This window comes from Gymnoscopelus microlampas (genome assembly GCF_963454915.1).
Source record: "Gymnoscopelus microlampas genome assembly, chromosome: 19".
Lineage (NCBI taxonomy): Eukaryota > Metazoa > Chordata > Actinopteri > Myctophiformes > Myctophidae > Gymnoscopelus > Gymnoscopelus microlampas.
In genome coordinates, this window is record NC_139956.1 from 42,242,211 (window position 1) to 42,268,173 (window position 25,963).

The 25,963-nt window shown below is 43.1% G+C and overlaps 1 protein-coding gene across 4 annotated transcripts in view; it reads left to right on the plus strand.

Annotated features, from left to right (window-relative positions):
- pde5ab (phosphodiesterase 5A, cGMP-specific, b) overlaps nucleotides 1-25,963 on the plus strand; it is a 168,865-nt gene that overhangs the window by 78,308 nt on the left and 64,594 nt on the right. For all 4 annotated transcript variants that reach the window (XM_084043454.1, XM_084043453.1, XM_084043455.1 and 1 more), the window contains 3 exons: nucleotides 5,391-5,735; nucleotides 6,332-6,668; nucleotides 10,561-10,734. In XM_084043454.1, coding sequence (XP_083899580.1) covers nucleotides 5,391-5,735; nucleotides 6,332-6,668; nucleotides 10,561-10,734 — 856 coding nt within the window. The remainder of the gene's footprint in view (nucleotides 1-5,390; nucleotides 5,736-6,331; nucleotides 6,669-10,560; nucleotides 10,735-25,963) is intronic.

Here is a 25,963-nt window from a genome sequence, read left to right on the forward strand (position 1 = left end):
ACACACACACACACACACACACACACACACACACACACACACACACACACACTACAAGCACTCATACTTTGCCAGATGGGATGGCATTTCCACTGGCACACCGGGCTGTCTGCAAGCTCTCCTCCTGGCCCGTACGGAAGAAGTGTTTTTTTGGGGCCTGGCCCTGGGCCTAATCTATCCCAACCGTGGCTGATTTCATGGCTGCTGACTTTTACTATATGCAGCTAGGGCAGGGCAATCAACGCAAAACATATCGAAAACCGACGTTTAACCAATAACCCAACTTAATCTGGCTCATGAGGGTTAATCGAATAATCGAGAATTCATTTGTTTTTTTTCATTTTATTTTATTGCTCTTATATAAATTAAATTAATATTAAATATGGAGATACAAGGTTTCTGGCCTGACAAGGCCTGACAGCTCAACAAGGGCTCATGCACTGTCCCTTCTTTAGATAGGCCTATAAGACTAATGGATCAAGCTCTATGGCATCAAAATGTACTTAAAGGGTAAGACCACTTTGGTAGAGGTTTGGGTTGTGTAGTTACCTTGCCATGATGTAACTCTAAAGGTGGGCAAGAAATAAAAAATAATTGCTCCATTGATTAGAAATTGATAATTCAAAATATGCTCCTCATTGACTTACATTGTACGGTAAAACTGCTCTCAAAGTCACTCTTTTAGCACATAAATGAACCCAAACGTATTTGATTCAGACAATATAGAGCATCACCAAACCCAGTACTGTTTGTTTTTTTAATAAAAATGTCAACTTCCTGTTGATTTTACTATTTGAAGATCTGGATCCGGATCCGCCGATCCAGTCCGGGTTTTCTACTTATTAAAAATGGCAAAATCAACAGGAAGTTGACATTTTTATTAAAAAAAAAAACAGTACTGGGTTTGGCGATGTTCTATATTGTCTGAATCAACTTTGTTTGCGTTCGTTTTTGTGCTAAAAGAGTGACTTTGAGAGCTGTTCTACCGTACAATGTAAGTCAATGAGGAGCATATTTTGAATTATCAATTTCTAATCAATGGAGCAATCATTTTGTATTTCTTGCCCACCTTTGGAGTTACATCATGGCAAGGTAACTACACAACCCAAACCTCTACCAAAGTGGTCTTGCCCTTTAAAGTACCAAAAGTAAAAGTTCTCAATAAGCAAAATGTCCCATTTAAAACGTTCTCAAAATGAATGAAAATCTTTTGAAAATACTAGATCTACAAGCTCACAACACGTCGCTTTGCGGCGAGTTGTGAGCTTGCAAGATCTAGTATTTTCAAAAGATTTTCATGGTAGACTTTCGTTGATATATACTGTAATCAACAAATCTACATGAAAAGGTTCTACTAGATTTATTTTTAAATTGACTAAATCGAGTAATCTGATTCACCACTTGACCCTGCGTTATACCTCATTGTACAATGGTAGCATGCGGAAATTTTCACTTTTAAAACCATTTAATAAATCAAATTCAATAATCAAGGCAAAAGATTGAAATAACCGTGATATTGGTTTGAACTCATATCGCATCGCGACGCGTTGTGAGCTTGTAGATCTGCTATTTTCAAACATTTTGTACTTTTACTTTCGGTACTTTAAGTATATTTTGATGCCAATACTTTTGTACTTATACTCAAGTAACATTTTAAACACAGGCCTTTTACTTGTAACCGAGTATTTTTATATTGTGGTATTGCTACTTTTACTGAAGTAAAATATCTGTACTTCTTCCTCCACTACTAAACACTCTCATCCTGGCCCATACGGAGCTGTGTTTTTTGGGGGGCTGGCTCGTGGCCCGATCTGTCCTGAAACCGTGGCTAATTTCATGGCGGGTGACTTTTACTGCCTGCAGGCCTCACTGTGAGGGCCTGCTGAGCTGCTGCTCAGGTGAACAGAGCCCTTTGACTGTCAGAGAGAAAGAAACACACATCGGGACATGAACTCGCTAAACTCGCTTCATTGATTTGCTGTGTTTAAGTGCTCGTGCTTGACTCCAGAGAGGAGATTTATTGTGTGTGTGTGTGTGTGTGTGTGTGTGTGTGTGTGTGTGTGTGTGTGTGTGTGTGTGTGTGTGTGTGTGTGTGTGTGTGTGTGTGTGTGTGTGTGTGTGTGTGTGTGTGTGTGTGTGTGTGTGCGGGATGCATAGGGCATTTTAGAACCAAAGCGCACGCGTGCATGCGTTCCGCGTGCGTTACACGCTCGTTTGAACTGAGTATGTTCAAACCCCCGACCCTCCTCCTGCGTCACTGTGTGTGTGCGTGTGCGTGTGTGTGTGTGTGTGTGTGTGTGTGTGTGTGTGTGTGTGTGTGTGTGTGTCACACTTTGTCCCAGTGTGGGTAGGATATGGCACAATTAATGGAATCGAACACAGTCCGTAGGTGCAAAACAAGTGTTTTATTTGCCCTTTTTAGAAAGTCCCAGGGAAAAACAAATACATTACAAAAAAATACAATACTGGCCCGATTGGCTCTAGGTCTGCTCCCTATGACAGCCCTTCACTGACTGGTAGGCACCCTTGTTTTAAAGGCTAAGCCCCTCCCACTGGACCATACCAATCTCAATTGACTCAATACATTTACACATAAACCAGTTATTTCATCTATGTTCAAAGACATTATATTTCACATTGAACACATTTGAAGTGTCCTCACATTACCACATTTCCCACAATAATAATACTAATCCATAATAACAATTAGAATACCCCATTTTACTCAAACCCACAGTTGGTATGGTGCAGCAGGTATGGACTGAGCATGCTCACTACAAAAGGCTCTACAAAAGGCTGCCTGCAGCTACACTCGGGTCCTTCGTCACTGCCCAGAACCAGGAAGCACTGTGGTAAGAGAAAGAAAAAACAGTCAAACATTTGCCAAAAGAACATTCCCTGCAACTTAAAAAATAAAGAACAAGTTTACCCTTTAACCCTGTGTTGGGTGAAATCATTTACGTCATATGAGAAAAGAACAATAATACAGGAAACATACTAAAAGCTGTTAAATGGAGTTTAGTGTGTGCACCCACCAAACTATCCTAGCATGCAACCGGGCTATTGTGTGTATGGTGTATTGTGTAGTGTTGGTGTGGTTATGATGTGGTGTCAGTGGCAGGGTGAACTGCCACAGTGTGTGTGTGTGTGTGTGTGTGTGTGTGTGTGTGTGTGTGTGTGTGTGTGTGTGTGTGTGTGTGTGTGTGTGTGTGTGTGTGTGTGTGTGTGTGTGTGTGTGTGTGTGTGTGTGTGTGTGTGTGTCAGTCAGTGATGGAAGAAGTACTACATTTTCAAGTGTCACGACTGCAATGCAGAAATACTCTGTACAAGGAAAAGTACAAGAGCATCGGATCAAAATGTACTTAAAGTGCCAAAAAGTAGAAAGTATACTCATTATGCAGAATCTCCCATTTCACAAGTGTTCAAAATGTATAAAAAAAAAGCTTTTGAAAATCGCAGATCTACAAGCTCACAACACATCGCTTTGCAACACTTTGTGCGCTTGTAGATCGACTATTTTCAAAAGTACTTGTATTACTCTACTTGTGAGGCCAAATGTCCTCATGATTATATAGCAGCATTTGAGAAACAAGACATTGTGAGGACGATTTTCCTGGTCCTCACAAGAGAAGTGGTTGTTTTATGGCAGATGATTAGTGTTATAGAGGCTTACAATTGGGGAAATATTCAGGTTGGCGTTCGCTAGGATAATGCTTATAGGCACTTAGAGGTCAGGTGTACGTGTTCGTTTTGGAGTTAGGCCAGAATTGTACTTAATTGCATGCCCCGAAAATAGCAAATAACGTTTGGCTTTAGGGTTATGACGCTTTCATAAAATCACCATCCTAAAATGTTGATGTCCTCACAAGTAAAGTGTGTGTGTGCGCGTGTGCGTGCGTGCGAGCGCGTGCGAGCACTTGTGTGTAGCAGCTCACGTTGCGATACTGTTATGCTGCAGCAGTGTTTATTGGTCACAAAGTGTTTGTGTGTGTGTGTGTGTGTGTGTGTGTGTGTGTGTGTGTGTGTGTGTGTGTGTGTTTTGATGTTGTTTGCGTGCGGATTGACCGGACAAAGTGTCGGCTGATTGGAGAGAGCATCGGTAATTACGTTACGGTTTGTTATTCGCACACAAACGCGCCTCCTCTCCTTGACACCCACACACACACACACGTTTTGATTTGTTCCAGCAAAATCACCACGTTTGCTGTGCACTGCTGGCAATACAGACGTGCAAACGCACCCACTCACCCTCGAAAATCTCATTCTCCCTTTCTCTCCATCTAATGTACATTTGCACGCACATTATCGCTGCCGTCGGGCAGAACAACCTCTTAACTCCATATTCTAACCTTTTTTGAGTGGTGCCAACCACTCCTATCTCCGACTTTGTCTGTGTTTCCGTCCGTATGTATGTCCAATAAACAAAAATTGATGACAACATCAATACGGGGCTCACAAAGGCACCACTCTCTTCACACATGGTGTGATTTTTTTTTGTTTTATCGTAAGTTCGCCGTGTTTCGAGCTTGCGGATCTGCTACTTGTTATGCTTTCGTGACGCTGTTGTCCTGTGTGATCAAGTAGGGCCGTGGTTCTCAACCAGTGGTCCGGGGACCACCAGTGGTCCTTGAGGAAGTTCCTCGCGGTCCCCCAGCTGAATGATGGAAGAGTTGGTAACCAAATGAACCCTTATAGAGCTTTAACTTACGGGTCCATTTGGTTTCATTTTACGCTCTCACGAGTTAAATTACTGTTACTGTAGGCATGTAACGATTCACTTCACTCGTTCGAATCACGATACTGGGTTCATGATTCTTTTATTATTTCTCTTACACAAATCCAGTATTTTCCTCTCTTTCATTGTTTTACGATACTGTGTTTTCTCTTATCCTCTTTTCAATACAGTTTTTATCTTACAAGTCTGATCCTATATTTTCTTCTCTTTTTTTTTACGTGCCCTTTGCTCTTTGCATTGCGATACATTATTTATTAAATCGGTTGAAATTGTCACCAGTTTGAATCGATTATTTTTTCCCTAAATTTTCATTTTTTCACCCAGTGCCAATTGCCTATGTAATCCTGGGCGCTACTCTCCCTCTACCAGCCTAGGGAGAGCCCAGAACTGAGCTCATGCCTCCTTCAATGCATGAGGAGCGAGCAGGCCGCTTCTTACCACCTGACAGGGGGGGGGGGGTTTCCCCGGTAGGACGTAGCGTGTGGAAGAAACACGTTATTCCAACCAGTTCCTTTCCCCTCCATCAGTTTGGATCGATTTTAATCGATTTACGATAAATTGTTACATGCCTAGCTTTAACCCATGTGTTCTGTGTCCAACAGGGAAATAAATGGTGAACTATCCCTTTAACCCATTGTGTTCTGTGTCCCAACAGGGAGATGGTGAACGCCTGGTTCGCTGAGCGCGTCCACACCGTCCAGCCCGCCTCGCCCAAAGAAGCCCACCACCCTGCTCTGACGGTGCGCGGTGGCAGCGCGGCCCCCCAACACCACCACCACCACCCTTCGTCGTCGTCCTCCTCCTCCTCCTCCTCCTCGGACCCCTGCCCTTCTCCGGCGGCGGCGTCCTCCGGTGGCACGCCCTCCTTCACCGCCACCATCACGTTCCTGCCCTCCTCCGCGCTCGCCCTGCACGACGGGCGCTCTCCGTCCCCCGCCAGCCCCGCCCCCGGGACCCCCACGCGCAAGATCTCCGCCTCGGAGTTCGACCGGCCCCTCAGGTATTATTATACCCAGTACAACTATACTGCATAAGGACTGCTGTGAAGGACTAGGGCACGGGTTGGCAACTTTGATGATGGAGAGGGCCACTATATTTCCACACTCACTCCAGAGGGCCACATTGCATATACTGTCAGAAACCTCTTATCTCTGTATTTTAACTTTTTTCGTCATTCACCATTCTATGTACACAAAAGTAGCACAAATAGCCGATCTACAAGCTCAAAACGCGCCACAGTGCGATGCACTTTTTGCTATTTTTCAATTCTCCGGCGGCATCCTCCGGCACGCCCTCCTTCACCGCCACCATCAAGCCAATAATTTGATTACCGGCGGAAAGATGCTAATGTATCCGGTAGGAGACTCAAAGAGTCTCTTTTGAGTCTCCTACCGGAGAGACCGCCGGGCTTAGGAATGCGACAAAAATAAATAAATCTCCATGAATTCAAGGCTTCATGGGGTGTGTAATTGATAGAAAATAAGTACTTTTTTGGGTGAACTACTCCTTTAACTGCTGTGCTGCCTCTAACAACTGACCCCCACCCCCCGCCAGATAAATAAAGCTCTATCTATGTATGTATCTATCTATCTCTAGGCCCATCGTGGTCAAGGACGCCGAGGGCTCGCTGACCTTCGTGAGCGACTCCGACCGGGAGCCGACGGCACCGCCGCCGCCCCACCACCACCTGCGCGCCCAGACCATGGGCGAGGGCATGGGAGGAGGAGGAGGAGGATTTGGGGGTGTTGGAGGAGGAGGAGGAGGGGGCGGTGGGGGCAGCTGGGAGGGGGGCATCAGCGAGGGGGACCGCTGCGCCCGGCTGCTGGAGCTGGTGCGGGATGTGTCCAGCCACCTGGACGTGACGTCCCTCTGCCACCGCATCTTCCTGCACATCAACGAGATGATCGCCGCCGACCGCTACTCGCTGTTCCTGGTAGGCTATGGCCGCTGCATGGGATGGGTGGGGAAATATAATAGTGGTGGAAAAAGTACTCGCATGTTTTACTTAAGTAAAAGTATCAACGCTGCAATGTAGAAATGCTCCGTTACAAGGAAAAGTCCGGAATTCGAAATTGACTTGAGTGCAAGTACAAAAGTATTGGTATCAAAATGTACTTAAAGTACCAAAAGTAGAAAGTACTCATTATGCAGACTGTCCCATTTAAATGTTTCAAATGTATACACATCTCTTGAAAATAGCAGATCTACAAGCTCACAATGCGTCGCATCGTGTGAACTTGGGAGACTGGAAGTCAGAGTGCACAAGATGGTCTCTCACATTCTTTCCCTGTTTAAAGGAAAACATTGTTGGGAATTTAAACAGTGAAGTCAATTGAGGGTCAGAGGTTAAAATATGCCAGTGTTCTTTAAATAACATTTTTTTTCTTATGAGAATGTGAAGAATATGACATGACACATGCTACAGGAGACTTGTTCTCCTTTTTTTCAACAACTCAGGACGAGGCTTATTTAGAACCTGTGCATATGCTTTATCGAGGCATATCCAATGAGTACCCCTTGTGCAAAACCTGGCTTTCATCTCAGATGATTTCTCTATAAAATCCTCAGTCGAGGAACAGACTCTTCTCAGTTTGTAAAACTGACTAATGGGTAAAGACTTAATGAGAGCAGGGGGGTGGTTACCGGTGGCCAATAAAAAAGTGTTACAATCGGTTTACTTCTGACACAGCGTAGTAGACAAGTTGCCTCCATTCGTCCTTATCCACATGTCTAGAAATTGTGTGTGAGCTCAAAACACAGACATGCATACACACAAGGGGGCTATAGACATAGACATGGCGGGGTTGGGGTGCACAACCGCTTTGAACTTCAAAGTGGTTGTGCACTGAGTTGACATTCTGAGCCTTAATTTGACAGGTACAGTTGGAGAGAGACCGGAAACATGGACAGAGAGCGTAGGGTCGAGTGACACGCAACAAATGGCCAGTCCGACCGAAAGCGCTCACCCGTATCGGCCAGCCCCCAATTGTATAGTTAAAGTAATACTAGGTAACTGTTTCCAAAAAACTAAGTTCAATTTTATATCTTTTGTGAGTGGCAAATGTTTCACAACACCCATTCCATGAATTTCACCCCCGAAAGCCTTTTATAAACATATTTTCTACTAAAAGTTGACAGGGGCTTCTTTCCCGTGAGAATGACGTCATCCGGCCAGAAAACGGAAATGCACCGGTTTCCTGTTTGGCCAGGAACTACCGCACCGGTTTCCTGTTTGGCCAGGAACTACCGCGTTAATAACAAAAAGGAATCTCACGCTGTTTTTAAGACATTATAGGATTTGAAGATGGAAAAACAGCAGCAAAAGAAAACACAGCTCACGGTAACTAATGCTCCACTGGCTAAAAGAAACGATCCGTAGATAATATAAAACAATTAAAAGAACGCTTTTTGAAACGCTTCCGCCTTCCGGTGAAAACAAATGGAATTCTGGGTAATGCAGGACTACACTACATACATGCAGTGACGGTAGTGACCAGCAGAGGCTGCTAAAAATCGTTATTTGTGGACCTGCCTTGTATTACTTTAAATGTACTTTTTTCTCGTTCATGTTGAGTTTTGACATGGTTACGTTACGTGCACAATATGTAACTTTTAACCATGTTTTATGCATATCAATATTTTAGCCCTTATTTTCCACTATCAGCCACTATATTATTGTGCTGGTGTGTTTCCCTGCAGAAAGACACATCCCTCTGGCTGTATTTTGGTTTTGTTCGAGTTGATTGACTGGCCAATGAAAGTGTCACTCGGTACTCGCACTCTGTGCCGCGCTATGAGCTTGTAGATCTGCTATTTTTGAATAGCCAAAGCATGAAGTAATGGTTTAAGTGGTTACAGAGATGCGTTCCCGGTTTTAATGGGTTAAGAACTGGAGAAATACTTGCTCCACTTTCTTGGTATTAGTAAGGACTCGAGCAAATCTACAAGCTCACGTCATTATGACATGGCCAAAAAGGGACTGCTAGGGTTCATATGGCTAATTTTAAAACATTCTACACTTGTGTCGCTCATGTCCTCCCAAATGACTGTTAAAATATATAATGTGGGGTTATGGTTATTTTTATTTGAGCTCACTTTAACTCGACCCTGTGGAGCACTTAATAAGGAATTCTCCCTCACGGCGATGGCAGAGCCGAACATAAAAGGCCTCTTGAGGCTTGTGTGGGACACTGATTTAAGTTTGACCCCTTGTTTGAATCACATCTGAGTATTATTACTAGTCGCTGTATGAAGACAGACATGTTCGGTGTTTCTCAACCCAAGAGTCGTTCACATTCAAAGTGCAATTCAACAGAACAATAGTATGCCATTTAGCCTACCCCGTTAAAGCTACATTTTTTAGATTTGAGCTAAAAAGCATTATTTTACACTTTAGCTATTCAAAAATAGCAGATATACAAGCTCATAGCTCGTAGATCTGCTATTTTTGAAAAATTGTGAAAATGTGTGCACATCTTTGAATATATATATTCTTTTAAAGTGAATATTTTTAACTGAAATATTTGCTTCTGGGCGCCCCTGGAACAAAATATTTTGTGATGGGGGGTCCGCGGCCAAATCATGTGTGGGGTCCTACCGTCCTTGACATGAAAAAGTTTGAGAACCACTGATATAGTAACATACTGTTAGGATTTAGAACACATTTTTGCCTCCAAATATTTTGTTCCAAGGACCCGCAGAAGCAAAGATTTGAGTTACAAATGTTCCCTTTAAAATATATATATAAATTCAAAGATTTGCACACATTTTCAAGATCTTTCAAAAATAGCATGAGCTTGTATATCTGCTATTTTTGAATAGCCAAAGACATCTCATCATGTCAAGCACACCTACATTGATAATTTGGGACCCCCCCATCTGAAATGATTTGGTAGAGACCCCGATAAGGGGAGATTTGTGTTCTTCACATGTTTCCAAATTATTCCAAACTGTGAAATATTTTTCAAGATTATTATATTTTTTTAAATAGCAGATTTACAAGCTCACAATGTAGTCTAAGTATAAAATCTGTTTTTATACTCAAGTTGATATACAGACTTGAGTGTATGAATTCTAAGACCTAGTTTCTCAATGCATTTCAGGAGTATTTGGCACAATCCTGTGTCATTACAGAGGTGAAATTGGACCGAAATACAGCGCAAAGTCTGTGGTTGCCAAGCAACCAAACAACAAACATGTTAGTGTCATTCTGACATTGTCCTATGTCACCGTTGGGTGGAAACCTTGTATGTCCAAAACCGTTAATATGATTATTCATTTTTTAATGTTTTAAAACATTTTTGATTTCGAAATGAACTACTGCTAAACATGCACTGTTTTGTATCGTTTCATTCCATAGAGAGTTACTGTTTCCAAGAAGATATTAGGAACGCGTGATTGTCCTCTTGTGTCAGTGGTTCTCAAAGTGGGGTCCGGGGGGCCCCAGGGTTCCTTGAGGGGGTTCCAGGGGGTCCCCAGCTAAATGAGTTTATATTTTGTCTGGGTAGCTCATTCATGGATTCATTCCAGGGCACCGCCAACACAGTATATGAGTAGCAGTGTTGCCAGATTTGGCAAGAGAAATAAGCAATCAGGTCTATGAAAACAAGCCCAAAAGAAGGGACTATAGGCCACACAAACTTGTAGATCTGCTATTTAAAAACAAATCTTTAAATAAAATGTGGGGTATTTGGAAAAAATGTTAAACATTTGTTGGGGCACAAAAAGAAACATTAATAACCACTGCTGCGTGTGGCTATGCAAAACCTCCCTGCGATGACTCGGCGATTAACAGCACGTGGTGTGATGTCACTTCCTCCCGGCAGGTGGGGGAGGACAGCTCCAACAGGAAGTTCCTGGTGAGCCGTCTGTTCGACGTGGCGGAGGGCTCCACGCTGGAGGAGTCGTCCAATAGCTGCATCCGCCTGGAGTGGAACAAGGGCATCGTGGGCCATGTGGCCGCCACGGGACAGCCCCTCAACATCAAGAACGCTTACGAGGTGAGGCACGCGGTTCTCTCACTTTCCCTCTTTATGTCTGTCTCTCTCTGTCTCTCTCTCTCTGTCTCTCTCTGTCTCTCTCTCTCTGTCTCTCTCTCTCTCTCTCTCTCTCTGTCTGTCTGTCTGTCTGTCTGTCTGTCTGTCTGTCTGTCTGTCTATATGTGTCTCACTCTCTGCCTCTATATCTCTCTGTATGTGTCTATCTCTCTCTCTCTCTCTCTCTCTCTCTCTCTCTCTCTCTCTCTCTCTCTCTCTCTCTCTCTCTCTCTCTGCCCCCTCTCTCTCCTTCTCTCTTAATTTGTGGTAGTATCAGGTATCGTACCGTTGTGGCTAGCATGGAAGCTGAGATTATGGTGATGAATGTAATGAGGTGTGTGTGTGTGTGTGTGTGTGTGTGTGTGTGTGTGTGGTGCGTTGAAGCAGGCAGTGTTTGCTCTGGGGTTTGTCGCTGGTGGGTCTTTGCTGACAGAGCACAGACCTGAGAGAGACCAGCTATATGCCCTGACCACACACACACACACACACACACACACACACACACACACACACAGAGAGGAGAGAGAGAGGGCAAGTAGGTCAAAGTGCTGCTGCTGTACCATTTGCCTTTAACACACACACACACACACACACACACACACACACACACACACACACACACACACACACACACACACACACACACACACACACACACACATGTTTTTCTCTTCGAGGTGAGCCTGAGTTATTCTTATTTGCGTGCAGTTGCTCATGCACTGCGAGTATAAATCTGGCTGTATGGTCTTGCAGATCGGCTATTTTACGTGCATGAGTATAAATACAATGTTATAGCCTGGGAACCCAACACGCACGCGGATATCAGCAGCTTTTTTCCCTAAATGTTCGGATATTTTTATTCTATTTTTTATTACAAACAAGACAAACACAAATGGTAAATTTAAGGCCGACTGGAGCCTTTCACTTTAATAACAGGGTGCAAAGCAAAAAAAAGAAAAGCGACAACGTTTGGATGTCAGATTACATCTTGGTCCCTGGCTCGCTTTGTTCTCAGGTCAAATGTCAGCCCTGTGACCTCTGGAGACTGGAGGCGCTTTTGACCTTTGGGGTCAAAGGTTGCGAACCTTTGACCCCACTCTGTGATGATGACATCTGAGTAGAAGCTCCCCCACACACACACACCTTACCCCACCCCATGGTTATTATAGTGTAGCATTTTTTATTAGTTTTTATTATTATTTTGTTATGACTTTTTGTTTCAACATTCTGTTGAGTTTTGATTCATGTGAAAAGTTCAGGTTTGTTAGTTTAGTTGGGTTAAAACATTTTTCAAAAGGCTCAGTTTTAATTTAGTTTCTGTGTTAGGTTTTCTTTGTAATAGGGATTACAGGCAAGATTCATCCAGGTTCGAAAAATAGCAAACAATGCAGATCTACAAGCGTGTGTATATATATGCTATTTATTGCATGGACTAAAACTACGGACACTTTGTCTATGTTTGTAGTTAGTTATAGTTAGTTTTGTAAAGACGCAATACAGTTTATGTAAGCTATCATTTTTTTTGGCAAAGCCTTGTTAAAATGTTTATTTCAGTTAACTCATTCAGTGCCATTGACGTCGCCGACGTCACGTTTTTATAAGCCCAGAGTGCCAATGACGTCGCCGACGTCATGAAAAAAAAAAATCATTTTTTTTTTTTTTTTTTTTTAAATCTTCAGAACCCAAGATTATCATGATTTGAAGATTTGCTGCTCCATTCACTTCTTGTTTAACATCTTACTGAAAAAGGCTGTATCTCGCTTCCTAAGCACTTTTTTTTTTTTACAATGTATTTTTGGCTCTGGCGCTCGAGCCAAACTGCCAGAAATAAGTCAGGCACTGAATGAGTTAACTAAAATGTTTTTTTATTCCTATTCCAGCTATTTCATAATTTGGTTGGTTTCAGCTAACTATAATAACCCTGCACCTCCCCCTTTGGAAGGTGGCTTCAAGACCACCCCAATCAACCACCAGTTGTTTCTCTGTCCATGTTATTCTTGGTCCAACCTTTGATTACGTCTTTCTGCCATAATTATAGCCTTCTGGGGTAATGCAATCACAAGCTTTTTGTTAGAGGCGGAGTGAGTGCGTGTGTGTGTGTGTGTGTGTGTGTGTGTGTGTGTGTGTGTGTGTGTGTGTGTGTGTGTGTGTGTGTGTGTGTGTGTGTGTGTGTGTGTGTGTGTGTGTGTGTGTGTGTGTGTGTGTGTGTGTGTGTGTGTGTGTGTGTGTGTGTGTGTGTGTGTTTGTATTACTATACTTGCGAGGACCAAGTATAGTAGAATTTTAAGAAATTCTACTATAAACAAGACAAATGGTTGTTTTATAGTAAAAAAAACTTTTTTAGACATACGTTTACAATTAGAAAAACATGCAGGTCAGGATTAGACATTTAGGTGAGGTTAGGTTTAGGGGTTGGAATTAGAGTTCAACATGATTTATACTTAGTTGTTCGCCAGTGTCATGCACCGAAAAACAGCTGATCTATAAGCTCACAACGCGTCGCAGCCTTAGGCTTACAGTTATAAATGGCAATTATTATTTTTAAATGGCATTCATAACATGGTTGTCCTAAAGTGTTGATGTCCTCACAAGTATATACAAACGTGTGTGTGTGTGTGTGTGTGTGTGTGTGTGTGTGTGTGTGTGTGTGTGTGTGTGTGTGTGTGTGTGTGTGTGTGTGTGTGTGTGTGTGTGTGTGTGTGTGTGTGTGTGTGTGCGTGCGTGCGTGCGTGCGTGCGCGTGTGTGTGTGTGTGTATGAGCGTGTGTGTGTGTGTTTGTGACAGAGAGAGTGTGTGCCTGCATGAGAGTTAGTGATTTCTGTCCTGCACTTTGACCAACTCCGTATGTGCCCCCTATGGAGTGCCAGCTGTAACAAGAAGAATGTGTGTGTGTGTGTGTGTGTGTGTGTGTGTGCGTATTCTCATTCTTGGACATCTGGTCTAAATCCCCCCAGGAAAAAAAGAGGAAAATCCTCCAATGCCAAGTTATTGAGTTATTTGTAATAAAGGCAAGTGGATAGTATGTACAGAGAAAATAGTGTGCGTGTGCGTGTGTGCATACTTATATTATTATACTTGTGAGTACCATTGTCCTGGTCCTCACAAGAGAAATTGTTGTTTTATGGTTCAAATGATTTGGGGAGTTAGGCTTATACTAGTCTGGGAGGCATTGCGTCGGAGCTTGGACAGCAGGGGCGCGGCCACTGCGTTTTGATTCAAATCAACAGCCAGTGAAGAAAAGGGGGCGGGATCCACATGCAGTGGGTGTTGCATGTAAATAGGAGCGACGGGAAGCAATTCCTCCTTGAGAAATTGCGGCCGCCATTGTTGTGTACTGCTGTTTGCCTCTCGTCGGACTGTTTAGACGAGTTGCACAGCTCTCAGACCGGTGAGAGGCGTGTCCGCTCAGATTCTGAGCGTAAGTTACATCCCGCCCACAAATACCAGGGCTCTGGCCTAGAAGTTCCTCGCCCCTCCCGTTTGTATGCGAGAGCTGGCGAAAACTTCTGGGAACTCAGATTAGGCTCATACAATTAGAACACATATTTAGGTTGGGGTTAGGTTTAGGTTTATATGGGTTTATATCTGATTTATAGCTACTTAGTTGCACGCCAGTGTCACGTAGCGAAAATAGCAAATCTATATATTTTTTTTTAGATTGTTACATATCCTCATTAGTCCTCAAGGCTACTCTTCCTGGGGTCCAAACATTCACACTCAACCGTTTAAACCCCAGCATCCGTATTGTGGAGTAAGCTTTCGCAGAAAATAGCCTATCGACAAGGTCGTCGGCTGTTTTCAGCGAAAGCTTTCCCCACAATAGCAGAAAACAGAAAAGACACTAGTATAGAGCCCTGAGGGAACATAAGTGGGGTTTAAGTGGTTAAAGCTACAAGCTGACAATGTGTCGCGCTGCTTTTAGATCCGCTTATTTTCAGCTTCTTAAGGTTTAAAAACGGCGGGGAAAAACAGACACAAATGGCTACGTGAAAATAGCCGTCAATAGCCGTTCATTGTCCGCACAAGTATAGTAATGCAAATGTGCGCGTGCTGCACGCGTTGGTGTGTCTCTCTGTGTGACAGAACACACAGGATGTGAGATGTGAAGAGGTCTATACACACACACACACACACACACACACACACACACACACACACACACACACACACACACACACACACACACACACACACACACACACACACACACTGACGCAACAGGCACGCCCATGTAGCACTTATGAGACTGTCCAAGAACAAGCCGATGTGCACGTGTCTTTATCTATGAGTGTGTATGTACGTGCATGTCCTGTATCAACGAGTGTGTATGAACGTGCATGCCGTGTGTGTGTGTGTGTGTGTGTGTGTGTGTGTGTGTGTGTGTGTGTGTGTGTGTGTGTGTGTGTGTGTGTGTGTGTGTGTGTGTGTGTGTGTGTGTGTGTGTGTGTGTGTGTGTGTGTGTGTGTGTGTGTGTGTGTCTCTCTCTGTGTGTGTGTGTGTGTGTGTGTGTGTGTGTGTGTGTGTGTGTGTGTGTGTGTGTGTGTGTGTGTGTGTGTGTGTGTGTGTGTGTGTGTGTGTGTGTGTGTGTTTTTGTGTGTATCTGTATCCAATCACATGGCAGCAACCCAATGCTGCCATGTGATTAAATGGAACAAGCTGCAGGCTAGTGATGCACTTTAATTTGTGTATTTATAGTTGATATTTGGGCAGGGATTTGATGTTGTGTTTAGTGGTTTTGTACGTTCATGTGATGTCATTTATTGGACTTGTTTTGTTTTTTTCAGGACCGCGTTGGGCAGATTCACACCTGTAGTTCGGTGGACAATTGTGTGTTTTTGGCATTGAACATTGGGACTAAAAACTATAGTGTTTACCTTTCAGGCTTCATAATACAACATTGCACAGGTCAGATAAGACAAATAACTCAAATATACAAATATATTACTGATATTTAATCATTTTATTCTTAAAAGAAGTTAAAACAGCGGAACTAGATGATCTACAAGCTTACAGTGCATCTTGTAGATCCGCTATTTTTGTTTTTTTTAACATTTGAAAATGTACAGTATGAAAAATGTTCAACACAGAAACGATTATGTAAAATAATTGCAGCTGAAATCGAGACTCAACAGAGTCTTCAATAGGCTCTATGCACAGCAGCCATATTGGGAATAAATTGGGCCTCTTGCTTACTTCCTTCACAAGTGTTACCAATAATACTAATTAAGGCCCCGCTCCATTTAGTGTGGCATAGTGGCCGTCTTATTTTCAAGGAATCCCATAACTCTGAGAGTGTGCAAATGGAACCAAATGGACCCTCAAATGGAACCACGGGTCCATTTGGTTCCATTTGTACACTCTCAGAGTTACACAACCCACCGCAAGGGGCCATTTGGGAACCAAAATGGAGTGTTTCTAGTGAGTCAACATGCACAATAGCAGCACCCCCGGCCAGAATGGAACAGAGCCTTCACTAGTATCATTGGTAACACCTGTGAAGGTAGTAAGAAGAGGCCCAATTTCTTTCCAATATGGCTGCTGTGCATAGAGCCTCTTGTCCAATGTTGGTGAGCCTGTGTGAATTATTGTAGCCTCAGTTTTCCTGTTCTTAGCTGACAGGAGTGTTCTGCTGCTGTAGCCCATCTGCCTCAAGGTTTTGACGTGTAAGTGCTTTCAGAGATGTGCTCTTCTGTTCTGCAGGCTTCGCGCCATGTTACTAGCTTGCGTATCTGATACTTTTGATGCTTTTGTGTGACGCTATAGGTGTGATCAAGTAGGGCGTTAATTTAAGAACATTTTCTCATTACAAGTATAGGAAAAAAAAAGTCTGGTCGCGATCCTCCATTCCAGAGATATGGTCGTTTGAATGTGGCTTGTTTTTTGAAAAACAATCAGAAAAGCAACGGAAAGCCGAGACAAATTTACTTTTGTGAATAACACGAAAGGAGGCTAGCTTTTTTTTAAATATAAAACATACAGTACATGAACCACTTTAGCCCTGTTTTATAGAGGCTATTTGAAAATAGCCGATCTACAAGCTCACAACGCGTCGCATCGCGACGCGTTGTGAGCTTATAGATCTGCTATTTTCAAAGATTTTAGTACTTTGGTACTTTAAGTATATTTTGATGCCAATACTTTTGTACTGTTAATCAAGTAACACTTTGAACTACATTGCAGTATTGACACTTTTACTTAAGTAGACAATGTGAGTACTTTTTCCACCACTGCCCGACAGCGATGATATATTGCAGTACACTGGGGAGACCCATGCGCTGCGTGCTGTTGATTTAGTTGCTGTGGTTTAAAGATTAGCTGTTGGTGACTCAGAGAACAGGGGTGATCACTGGGTCACACTTGGCAGGAGATTCTGCACCGCGGGACGTTTGGCCAAGAAACGGTGGCTTAAGTGAGTTATGCTCGGTTGTGTGTCGTGCACCAAATATAGCCATCTGCCATCTGAAATTGGGGTCCGGGGGTCCTTTTGGGGGATCCAGGGGGTTCCCCAGCAAAATGTGTTAATATAGCATCACGCTCATTCTAACCACTCTATCCATGTATATGTCGGCAATTCAAAAATAGCAGATCTACATGCTCATAGCGCGTCACTTCGTGACATGAAGTACATACAGTAGTCCCCCTTAAGACGAGAAACCGGCTTGAGAGACAGCGAGCGAGACGGACAGACGGACGGACGGACAAAGACAGAGAGAGACAAAAAGAGAATAATTCTGTCTAACCGAAGCCATACTAGCTGTTCCAGCGTCAGTGCTGAATCTGAGAGAAACAAAAAAACACAATTTTCTATCTTGTTTGATGTTGTTGATAGTTTTTTTTGTTGTTGCAATGAAATCTCTACTTCAACCATGGCCTTTTTAGGTTTTAAAACATATAAACATATTAACTGCCGTTTGCCTTTGTAGGCAGGACTTACGTAAGCAATAACACATGAGAGGGAGTGCTTTGTCGTGGTTATTGGCACGGCTGTGCTGCGGCATAGGCATGACGCGAAACGCAGTGCCGTCGCCAACCGCTGCACACGGCCCTGCCAGTTACCACTATAAAGCACGACCTCAAGTGTTTTATTGCTTTTATACAACAGCACTGCACTTTTGTTAAATCTGTTTTTTTGTTTGCGAAAAATATTGGTTAATGGTATATTTTGCTAAATTAGTTTGCTTGTAGCACTGCACAATTCCCCATTGTTTACCACTGCTATAGGCAACTAAACGCCAGCGGGAACAGTGCAAACCATATCACAGAGCAGTGGTGTAAAAAGTTCTCAAAAGTTTTATTTAAGTAAAAGTATCAATACTGCAGTGTAGAAATACTCACTTGAAAGTCCGGAATTAAAAATGTACTTGAGTAAAAGAACAAAAGTATTGGTATCAAAAATGTAGTCAAAGTACCAAAAGTAGAACATACTCATCATGCAGAACGTCCCATTTCATGTTTTCAAATGTATAACATGTATTAAAATCTTTTGAAAATAGCATCGCGACACATTGTTACCTTACACCACTGTCACAGAGAGATGCTTCAATCTGAGAGTGTACAAATTAACCAAACAGAGCCGTAGGGGTTCATTTGGTTCCACTCGGTTTCATTTTTACACTTTCAGAGTTACCAATCATTTAGCTGGGGACCCCCTGGAAACCCCTCAAGGACCCCTGGGGGGGGTCCCGAACTCAACTTTGAGAACCACCGTGTTAGTGTAATTGTGGTCATTGGCAAATCTCCGAATGCCTCTGGGCCAATCACAATGCATGGTTGGAACTATATAGCTGTTTTATACAGGCCATGGTATTTTGTGATTATGTCACAGTATTGTGCAGCGGAGTGCCTTAACCCCCCCCGTAGCCGTGATATAATATCGTTGTTGCCGGGCAGAAACCTCTTATCACCATGATTTCACTTTTTGTGTTTTTTCGTAAATTAACGCCCTACCAGCGTCACACAAAAGCATTCAAAGTAGCAGATCCGCACAAGCTCGAAACGCGACACGTTTTGAGCTTGTAGATCTGCTATTTTGCTATTTTGGGATTTGAATCCTGCAAAGTAAATTATGCGGTTTCCACCTGACAGACGATATGATACAGGGGGCACGGTGGCGCAGTCAGTAGCGCTGTCACCTCACAGCTTGAAGGTCCACGCTGGGGACGCTGGGGGCGCTGTGGGCGTGTTCTCTCCTCCGCGTCATCAGTGCCCATACCCTAGGCGGGGTTGGCGGAAGGGCCTCTCTTTGTGGAGTTTGCCGCCTCCCTTTGGTCAGCCGGGGCACCCGATGGAGGGGAAAGGAACTGTTTGGAATAACGTGTTCCTTCCACGCGCTACGTCCTACCGGGGAAACCCCCCCCTGTCAGGTGATAAGAAGCGGCCTGCTCGCTCCTCATGCATTGAAGAAAGTATGAGCTCAGTTCGGGGCTCTCCCCAGGCTGGCAGAGGGAGAGCAGCGCCGACGATTACAGCTTAGGCAATTGGCACTGGGTGAAAAAATAGGGTTACAAAATCGTGAAAAAATAAAGACAATATGATACACTGTATCACCGATTTGACTGTTTCATAACAAAGTTACAAGAGATTAGCAGCACACGCAATTTTACGCAGGAACATTATCTTGCATAACAGTGGGTTGGGTTATGATTAGAAAAAAACAAGAACTTTGCATTGTGTTGCAATGGGGAGTTCCGTTTGACCACGTTATAAATGCACACAAATCAATCATATCGTCTATGTCGTGTGGAAACCTCATTAGGTCCAAAACTGTTACTTTTCATGATTCAAATTCAAAAATAGCAAAAGTAGCAGTAGCAGATCACGCCACGTTTCGAGAAATGTATCTTCTACATTTGATGCTTTTGTGTGACGCTGTCGTGTGATCAAGTAGGGCAATAATTAACACAAAAACACAAAAAGTTAAAATATAGAGGTTTCTGCCCGATATCAGTCTGTCCTTCCAGTGTGTGTGTGTGTGTGTGTGTGTGTGTGTGTGTGTGTGTGTGTGTGTGTGTGTGTGTGCGTGTGTGTGTGTCGTCAGAATAGGGGAAAAGGAAGGAATGCCCAGCATTGAATTGAAGGTTGGTGTGCAATCCCAATCAGTTGAAAATGTCAACCCAAGCTGACATTCAGTGGTATCAGTATAGCTAATATTAGTATGGATTGTTTTTTCGGGGGCGAGGAGTTTTCCGACCTCAGGGTGGTTGCGTAGGCGTTACCGGATTGCTTTGTTTAGCGTGTTCAGCACGGGAGAGCACTGGGTAAAGGTCAAGCCGTGCACCCCCCCGCCCCCCCCCACCCACGCCTCACAATGCACACGCACGGTGAGGTGAACCTAGCACTTCTGTGTCAGTGCACGTCTGTGTTTTTTTTTTTATGGCAGTGGGTTTTCAAACTTCTCCATCTCCAAAATGTTATGTATTTGGCCACGGACCCCATCTCAACATATGTTTTTCCAGGGACCTCCAGAAGGAAAGATTTGATTTAAAAATGTTGGCTTTAAAAAAGATGTATATATATATTCAAAGATTTGCGCGCATTTTTCAAGTATAGCAGATCTACAAGCTCACAACAGCACGCAACAGCACTCGGTGCTGCGCCACGAGCTTGTAGGTTTCGAGCGAGTAGGTCTGCTACTTTTGATGTTTTTAAATTTGCATCCTGAAAAGTAACAGCTGTGGACATGTGAGGTTTCCACCTGACAGAGACGATATACAACGTACATAACTGTTTGCCTTAGGCTTTGTGAACAAAACTTGTGCAGAGCAGATTTAAATATACAAAACACTACAGAAATGTACAAAGAAATGACTGCAATGACCACAAACGATAATCTAAATCATCGGCTCTCATAGTGGGCTCCGGGGACACCCTGGGGTCCTTGAGGGGATTCCAGGGGGTCCCCAGCAAAAGTATAGTTAATATAGCACCACAATTATTTTAACCACTTTATCCATTTATACAGTATGTTGGCTATTCAAAAACAGCAGATCTACAAGCTCACAGCTGCGAGCTTGTACATCTGCTGTTTTTGACATTAAAAAAAAAAAAAAAAAACAATTTTGAATTAGATTTACTTGAATCTTTTTTTTTTTTTTTTTCATATAATTTTTATCCCACGATTTTGTAACCCACATTTTTTCACCCAGTGCCAATTGCCTATGTAATCCTGGGCACTACCTACCCTCTGCCAGCCTAGGGAGAGCCCAAGCTGAAGCTCATGCCTCCTTCAATGCATGAGGAGCAAGCAGGCCGCTTCTTATCACCCAACAGGGGGGAGTTTCCCTGGTTGGACATAGCGCGTGGAAGGAACACGTTATTCCAACCAGTTCCCTTCTCCTCCATCAGGCGCCCCGGCTGACCAGGGGGAGGCAGTATAGTGACCAGGATTACTACATGTTTTTGTGAGGGTATTAACTACCCTAGGAGACACGGGGAGAACATGCAAACTCCACACAGAGTAGGCCCTTTCGCCAACCCCACCTAGGGTATGGGCGCCGATGACGTGGAGGAGAGAACACGCCCCCAGCGCCCACAGCGTCCCTGGCGGGAATCGAACCCAGGACCTTCTAGCTGTGAGGCGACAGCGCTACCGACTGCGCCACCGTGCCCCTTACTTGAATCTTTTTTAACTCTTTCATTGCCACACTTATTTCAGACTGTGTCGTCCCAGTGCCACGAAAATGGTGCATTTTTCCTCCGTTTGATTTTTAACATTGAAGTGAATGGAGCAGCAATTTTTTGGATAGCGTTATCTCCTAGTTGCTTTGAGATAAACAAAAAAAAACAAGACCAAAAAAAATATATATATATTAAAAAAAAAAAAAAACAAAAAAAAAACAATTAAATTATTATTATTTTTTTTAATAATTTCGTAATTTCCGTCATTGGCCATGATAGCCATAGTACCATCGGACGGGAATTCCAGTTTTTGGCAGTCAAAGAGTTAAACACAAATCCTTTTCTCTGACGGTCCCTACCACAAAATATTCTCAGATGGGGGGTCCGTGGCTAAATACATATCATTTTGCACGAAAAAGTATGAGAAGTACTGAACTAAATGCATAAATTACACTCTCACACACACTCACTCCCTCACTCACTCCCTCACTCACTCACTCACTCACTCACTCACTCACTCACTCACTCACACAATTTGTGAAAGAAAATGGCACAACATATTTTCAGATGGGGGGCCAGGCACAAATACATATTAATCTGGGGGTCCTTGCCATGAAAAGGTTTTGAGAACATGAATGTTTGAGAACATAAACAACATTTAGGAAACAGGCCCAAATAAGCAACTACACTTGAGAAACAAGCCCAAAGTCGCTTATAATAAGACGACATGGCAACCCTGCTTCTAGGCCCACCTGCCACCTGAAGCCCATATACTTTTATTGAGCTTATATTTATAAGCAGTGATTATATGAGGAGGTGATTGCTTCTGCAGGGACTCCAGGGGGGGGGGGGGGGGGGAGAGAGAGAGAGAGAGAGAGAGAGAGAGAGAGAGAGAGAGAGAGAGAGAGAGAGAGAGAGAGAGAGAGAGAGAGAGAGAGAGAGAGAGAGAGAGAGAGAGAGAGAGAGAGAGAGAGAGAGAGAGAGAGAGAGAGAGAGAGAGGGAGGGGGGGGTGAGAGAAGGATATGGAATGAAAGGACACAGGGTGACAAATAGAGAACAGAAGTGGCAGATGGGATGGTCCACCTGTGTCCAATTATAGCTGCTTAATTTGCTGCCGTGTGCGTGTGTGTGTGTGTGTGTGTGTGCGTGCGTGTGTGTGCGGTGAATGATTCAATTGTGTGCATGTTAAATTAGTGTAAACGCAGTTTGAAGTGCATGATTTTCATCATGAATTAATACTTGCAAGTGGTCGTGTGTGTGCGTGTATGTGCGTGTGCATGCTCATGCGTGCGTATGTGTGTGCGTGTGCGTGTGTGTGTGTGGATTGCGCAACCATTCGTGTACACGTCACTCACTCACACACACACACACACACACACACACACACACACACACACACACACACACACACACACACACACACACACACACACACATGTGTGTGTGTGCGACCATGCGTGCAAACAACACACTCACACACACACACACACACTACTGCTTGTGTGTGCACGCACGTACGTACACAGGGCGGGCCGGGCCCCCCTGCTGTGCATCTACAGAACCTGACACTAGATTGTGCGTGTGCATTTTGCGCGGAGCGCCCGGCTTCCAGGAAGTGCCGCGTGCGTCATTCGGCGTGGCGCGGGGCCCTCGCCAGGGGGGAAGGGGGGGACGCGGGGGGACTCCCCGCTCGCCCTGATTGGATCGTTAGCTTCCCATTAGAGCGGGGGGGGATTATGTTCAAAAGTGGCGAGCGGAGAGACGGGGGAACAAAAAAACAAAAAAATCCCCTCTGGTTGTTTACATTGGTTTGGCCCTGCGTGGGTAAAGTGCTTGGCAGACGCGCGGGCCAAACCAATCCGCGGGGATGTTTTCCTTATCAATGCTCGCACTGTGCTGCATCCAAAATGCAATCTGCGAGGGAAACAAAAAATGTATGAAACAAAAAATTCTCTGTACGGCCGCTGTTCGGGTGGAAACCTTGTATGTCCAAAACCGTTACTTTTCAGGAAATATGGAGAAAAAGTAACCTGTGTTTCAATAGATGGAGTGTAGTTATTATTTATTCTCAACCTCTTCTTAACCCATTAAGACCTGAGGCCGATTCTACAAAATGTCTGTTTTTTTTAGAATGTCTTCTAAAAACAGTTTTTTTGAAAAAAAAAACGTATGTTACTATGTCAGTGGTTCTCAAACTTTTTCATGTCAAGGACCCCAAAATGTATATGTATTTGGCCAAGGACCCCCATCTCAAAATATTTTGTTCCAGGGACCCCCAGAAGCAAAGATTTGAGACAAATGTTAGCTTGAAAAAAATATATATTCAAAGATTTGCACACATTTTTACAAATTCTCAAAAATAGCAGATCTACAAGCTCGTTGCGCGGCACTCGGTGCCGCGCTATGAGCTTGTATAACTGCTATTTTTGAATAGCCAAAGTGTAAAATAATGCTTTTTAGCTAAAAATCAAAAAGCATTATTTTACACTTTGGATCGTGTCAGATCCCATGTCTAGGTGAGGCATGACCTTTGACACAATGTAAATGTCTCAATAGACGAGCAGGGAGACAAAATACAACCACCCCAATTGTATAAGTGATATTGTATTAAGATACTCTACCATACAGATTGGACACAATTACATTTTATTAATTAGAAATGTTCATTGTAAATGTATATTTTGGCCAAATGTTCCTCCCAGAATAGGGACGCTATAGGGCATTGGTTCTCAAAGTGGCTAAAAATAATTTTAGCTTTAATCATTTCAACTTTAACCATATTTTATACTTTGGCTATTCAAAACATAGCAGATGTACAAGCGCGTCACTTCGTGTCGTGCTATGAGCTTGTAGATCTGCTGTTTTCGGAAAAAAAAAAATGAACGTGTGTGCAAATCTTTGAATATTCTTTTTTACATTTTCAACACTAATCTTCACTTCTGGGGGTCCCTGGCACAACACATATTTGGCCAAATAGGCTACATATCATGTGAGCTTGTAGATCTGCTATTTTCAAACATTTTTGTACTTTTACTTTTGGTATTTTAAGTTTTGATATCAATTATTTGTGTACTTTTACTCAACTACATTTTTAAATTGGGACTTTTACTTGTAACAGAGTACTTCTACATAGCAGTATTGATACTGTTATTTTAGTAAAACATTTGAGTACATTTTCCACCACTGTACAAAGATGAACTATGGAGATATGAGGTTTTCTGCTTCACTGTGATGCTATGATTCCTGCGTTTCCTTTGGATTTGGGCTTATCCCACACATATTTCTCAGGTTTCCAATAATATTCGCAGAAGACAGGGAAGCTAAACTTTGTGGACAGAACATTTTTCTGGGACTGAAACCGGAGCTAGTGCTGGGCTGGTGGAAGGTACATTTTGAGGTACTTTTACGCAGTGGTGGAAAGTAAAGTACATGCACTTGAGTACTGTACTTAATTACAATTTCGAGTAACTTTTTTACTTTACTAGAGTATCTCAAATTTGCAATGCTTTTACTTCTACTCCACTACATCTCAGAGGAAAATATTGTACTGTTACTCCACTACAATTATTTGAAAACTTTAGTTACCATTTACTTTGCAGATATAAATTACTTTATAAAACATACATTAACCACTTTAGCCCTATTTTATACCTAGGGTATTTGAAAATAGCAGATCTACAAGCTCACAACGCGTCGCATCGCGACACGTTGTGAGCTTGTAGATCTGCTATTTTCAAATATTAGTACTTTTACTTTTGGTACTTTAATATTTTGATGCCAATACTTTTGTACTTTTACTTAACACATCGGGTGCCAGCATTTTTTCATAACAACTTACCGTGTGTGCCAGCATTCTCCCCATTGACTGCGCTTTGCTGTTTAAAGCTTCCGCGTGCGTTACAAGCAAATCCACGCAAAAAAAAGCATCGATTCATGTTGTGCCATGAGCCTGGCTACAGCCTGGAACCATAACATTTCCCCCGCGAGTTAACGGGGGGGGATCGCGCATCGCGCATGACCAGTTTTCCCCACAGGAAACAGATTCGGAGAAACAGATTCGGAGATATAGGCGTTTCAAAGTAGGAAATAGACAGGAAGCGGATGGGAGCCATTTTTTTGTTTCCGGTGAGCGATCTGGCACTTCCTTCGCAGGATTACAATGGGTGCTCCCAGAGCTGCTCTAGCCCCGCCCGCGCGGAGAAAAACGAAAAAAACAAAAAGACTAAACTCACGGTTCATCTTCGAATAGCTGAAGTATGAAATAGGGCTTAATTGGTTAATCAATATTTATAGTCCAATAACATGATATGATTATATGACCTGGGACATTCTGCATAATGAGTACTTTTACTTTTGCTACTGTAAGTATATTTGGAATGCTAATACCTTTGTACTTATACTCAAGTCAAATTTGGAATACAGGACTTTTACTTAACAGTAGTAGTATTTTGTCTCTGTAGGGTGGAAACGGGTGTTCAAAACTGTTTCTTATCAGTATTCAGATAGCAGATATACAAGCTCATAGTGCCGCGCTATGAGCTTGTGGATCTGCTATATATATATTTTTTTATTGTG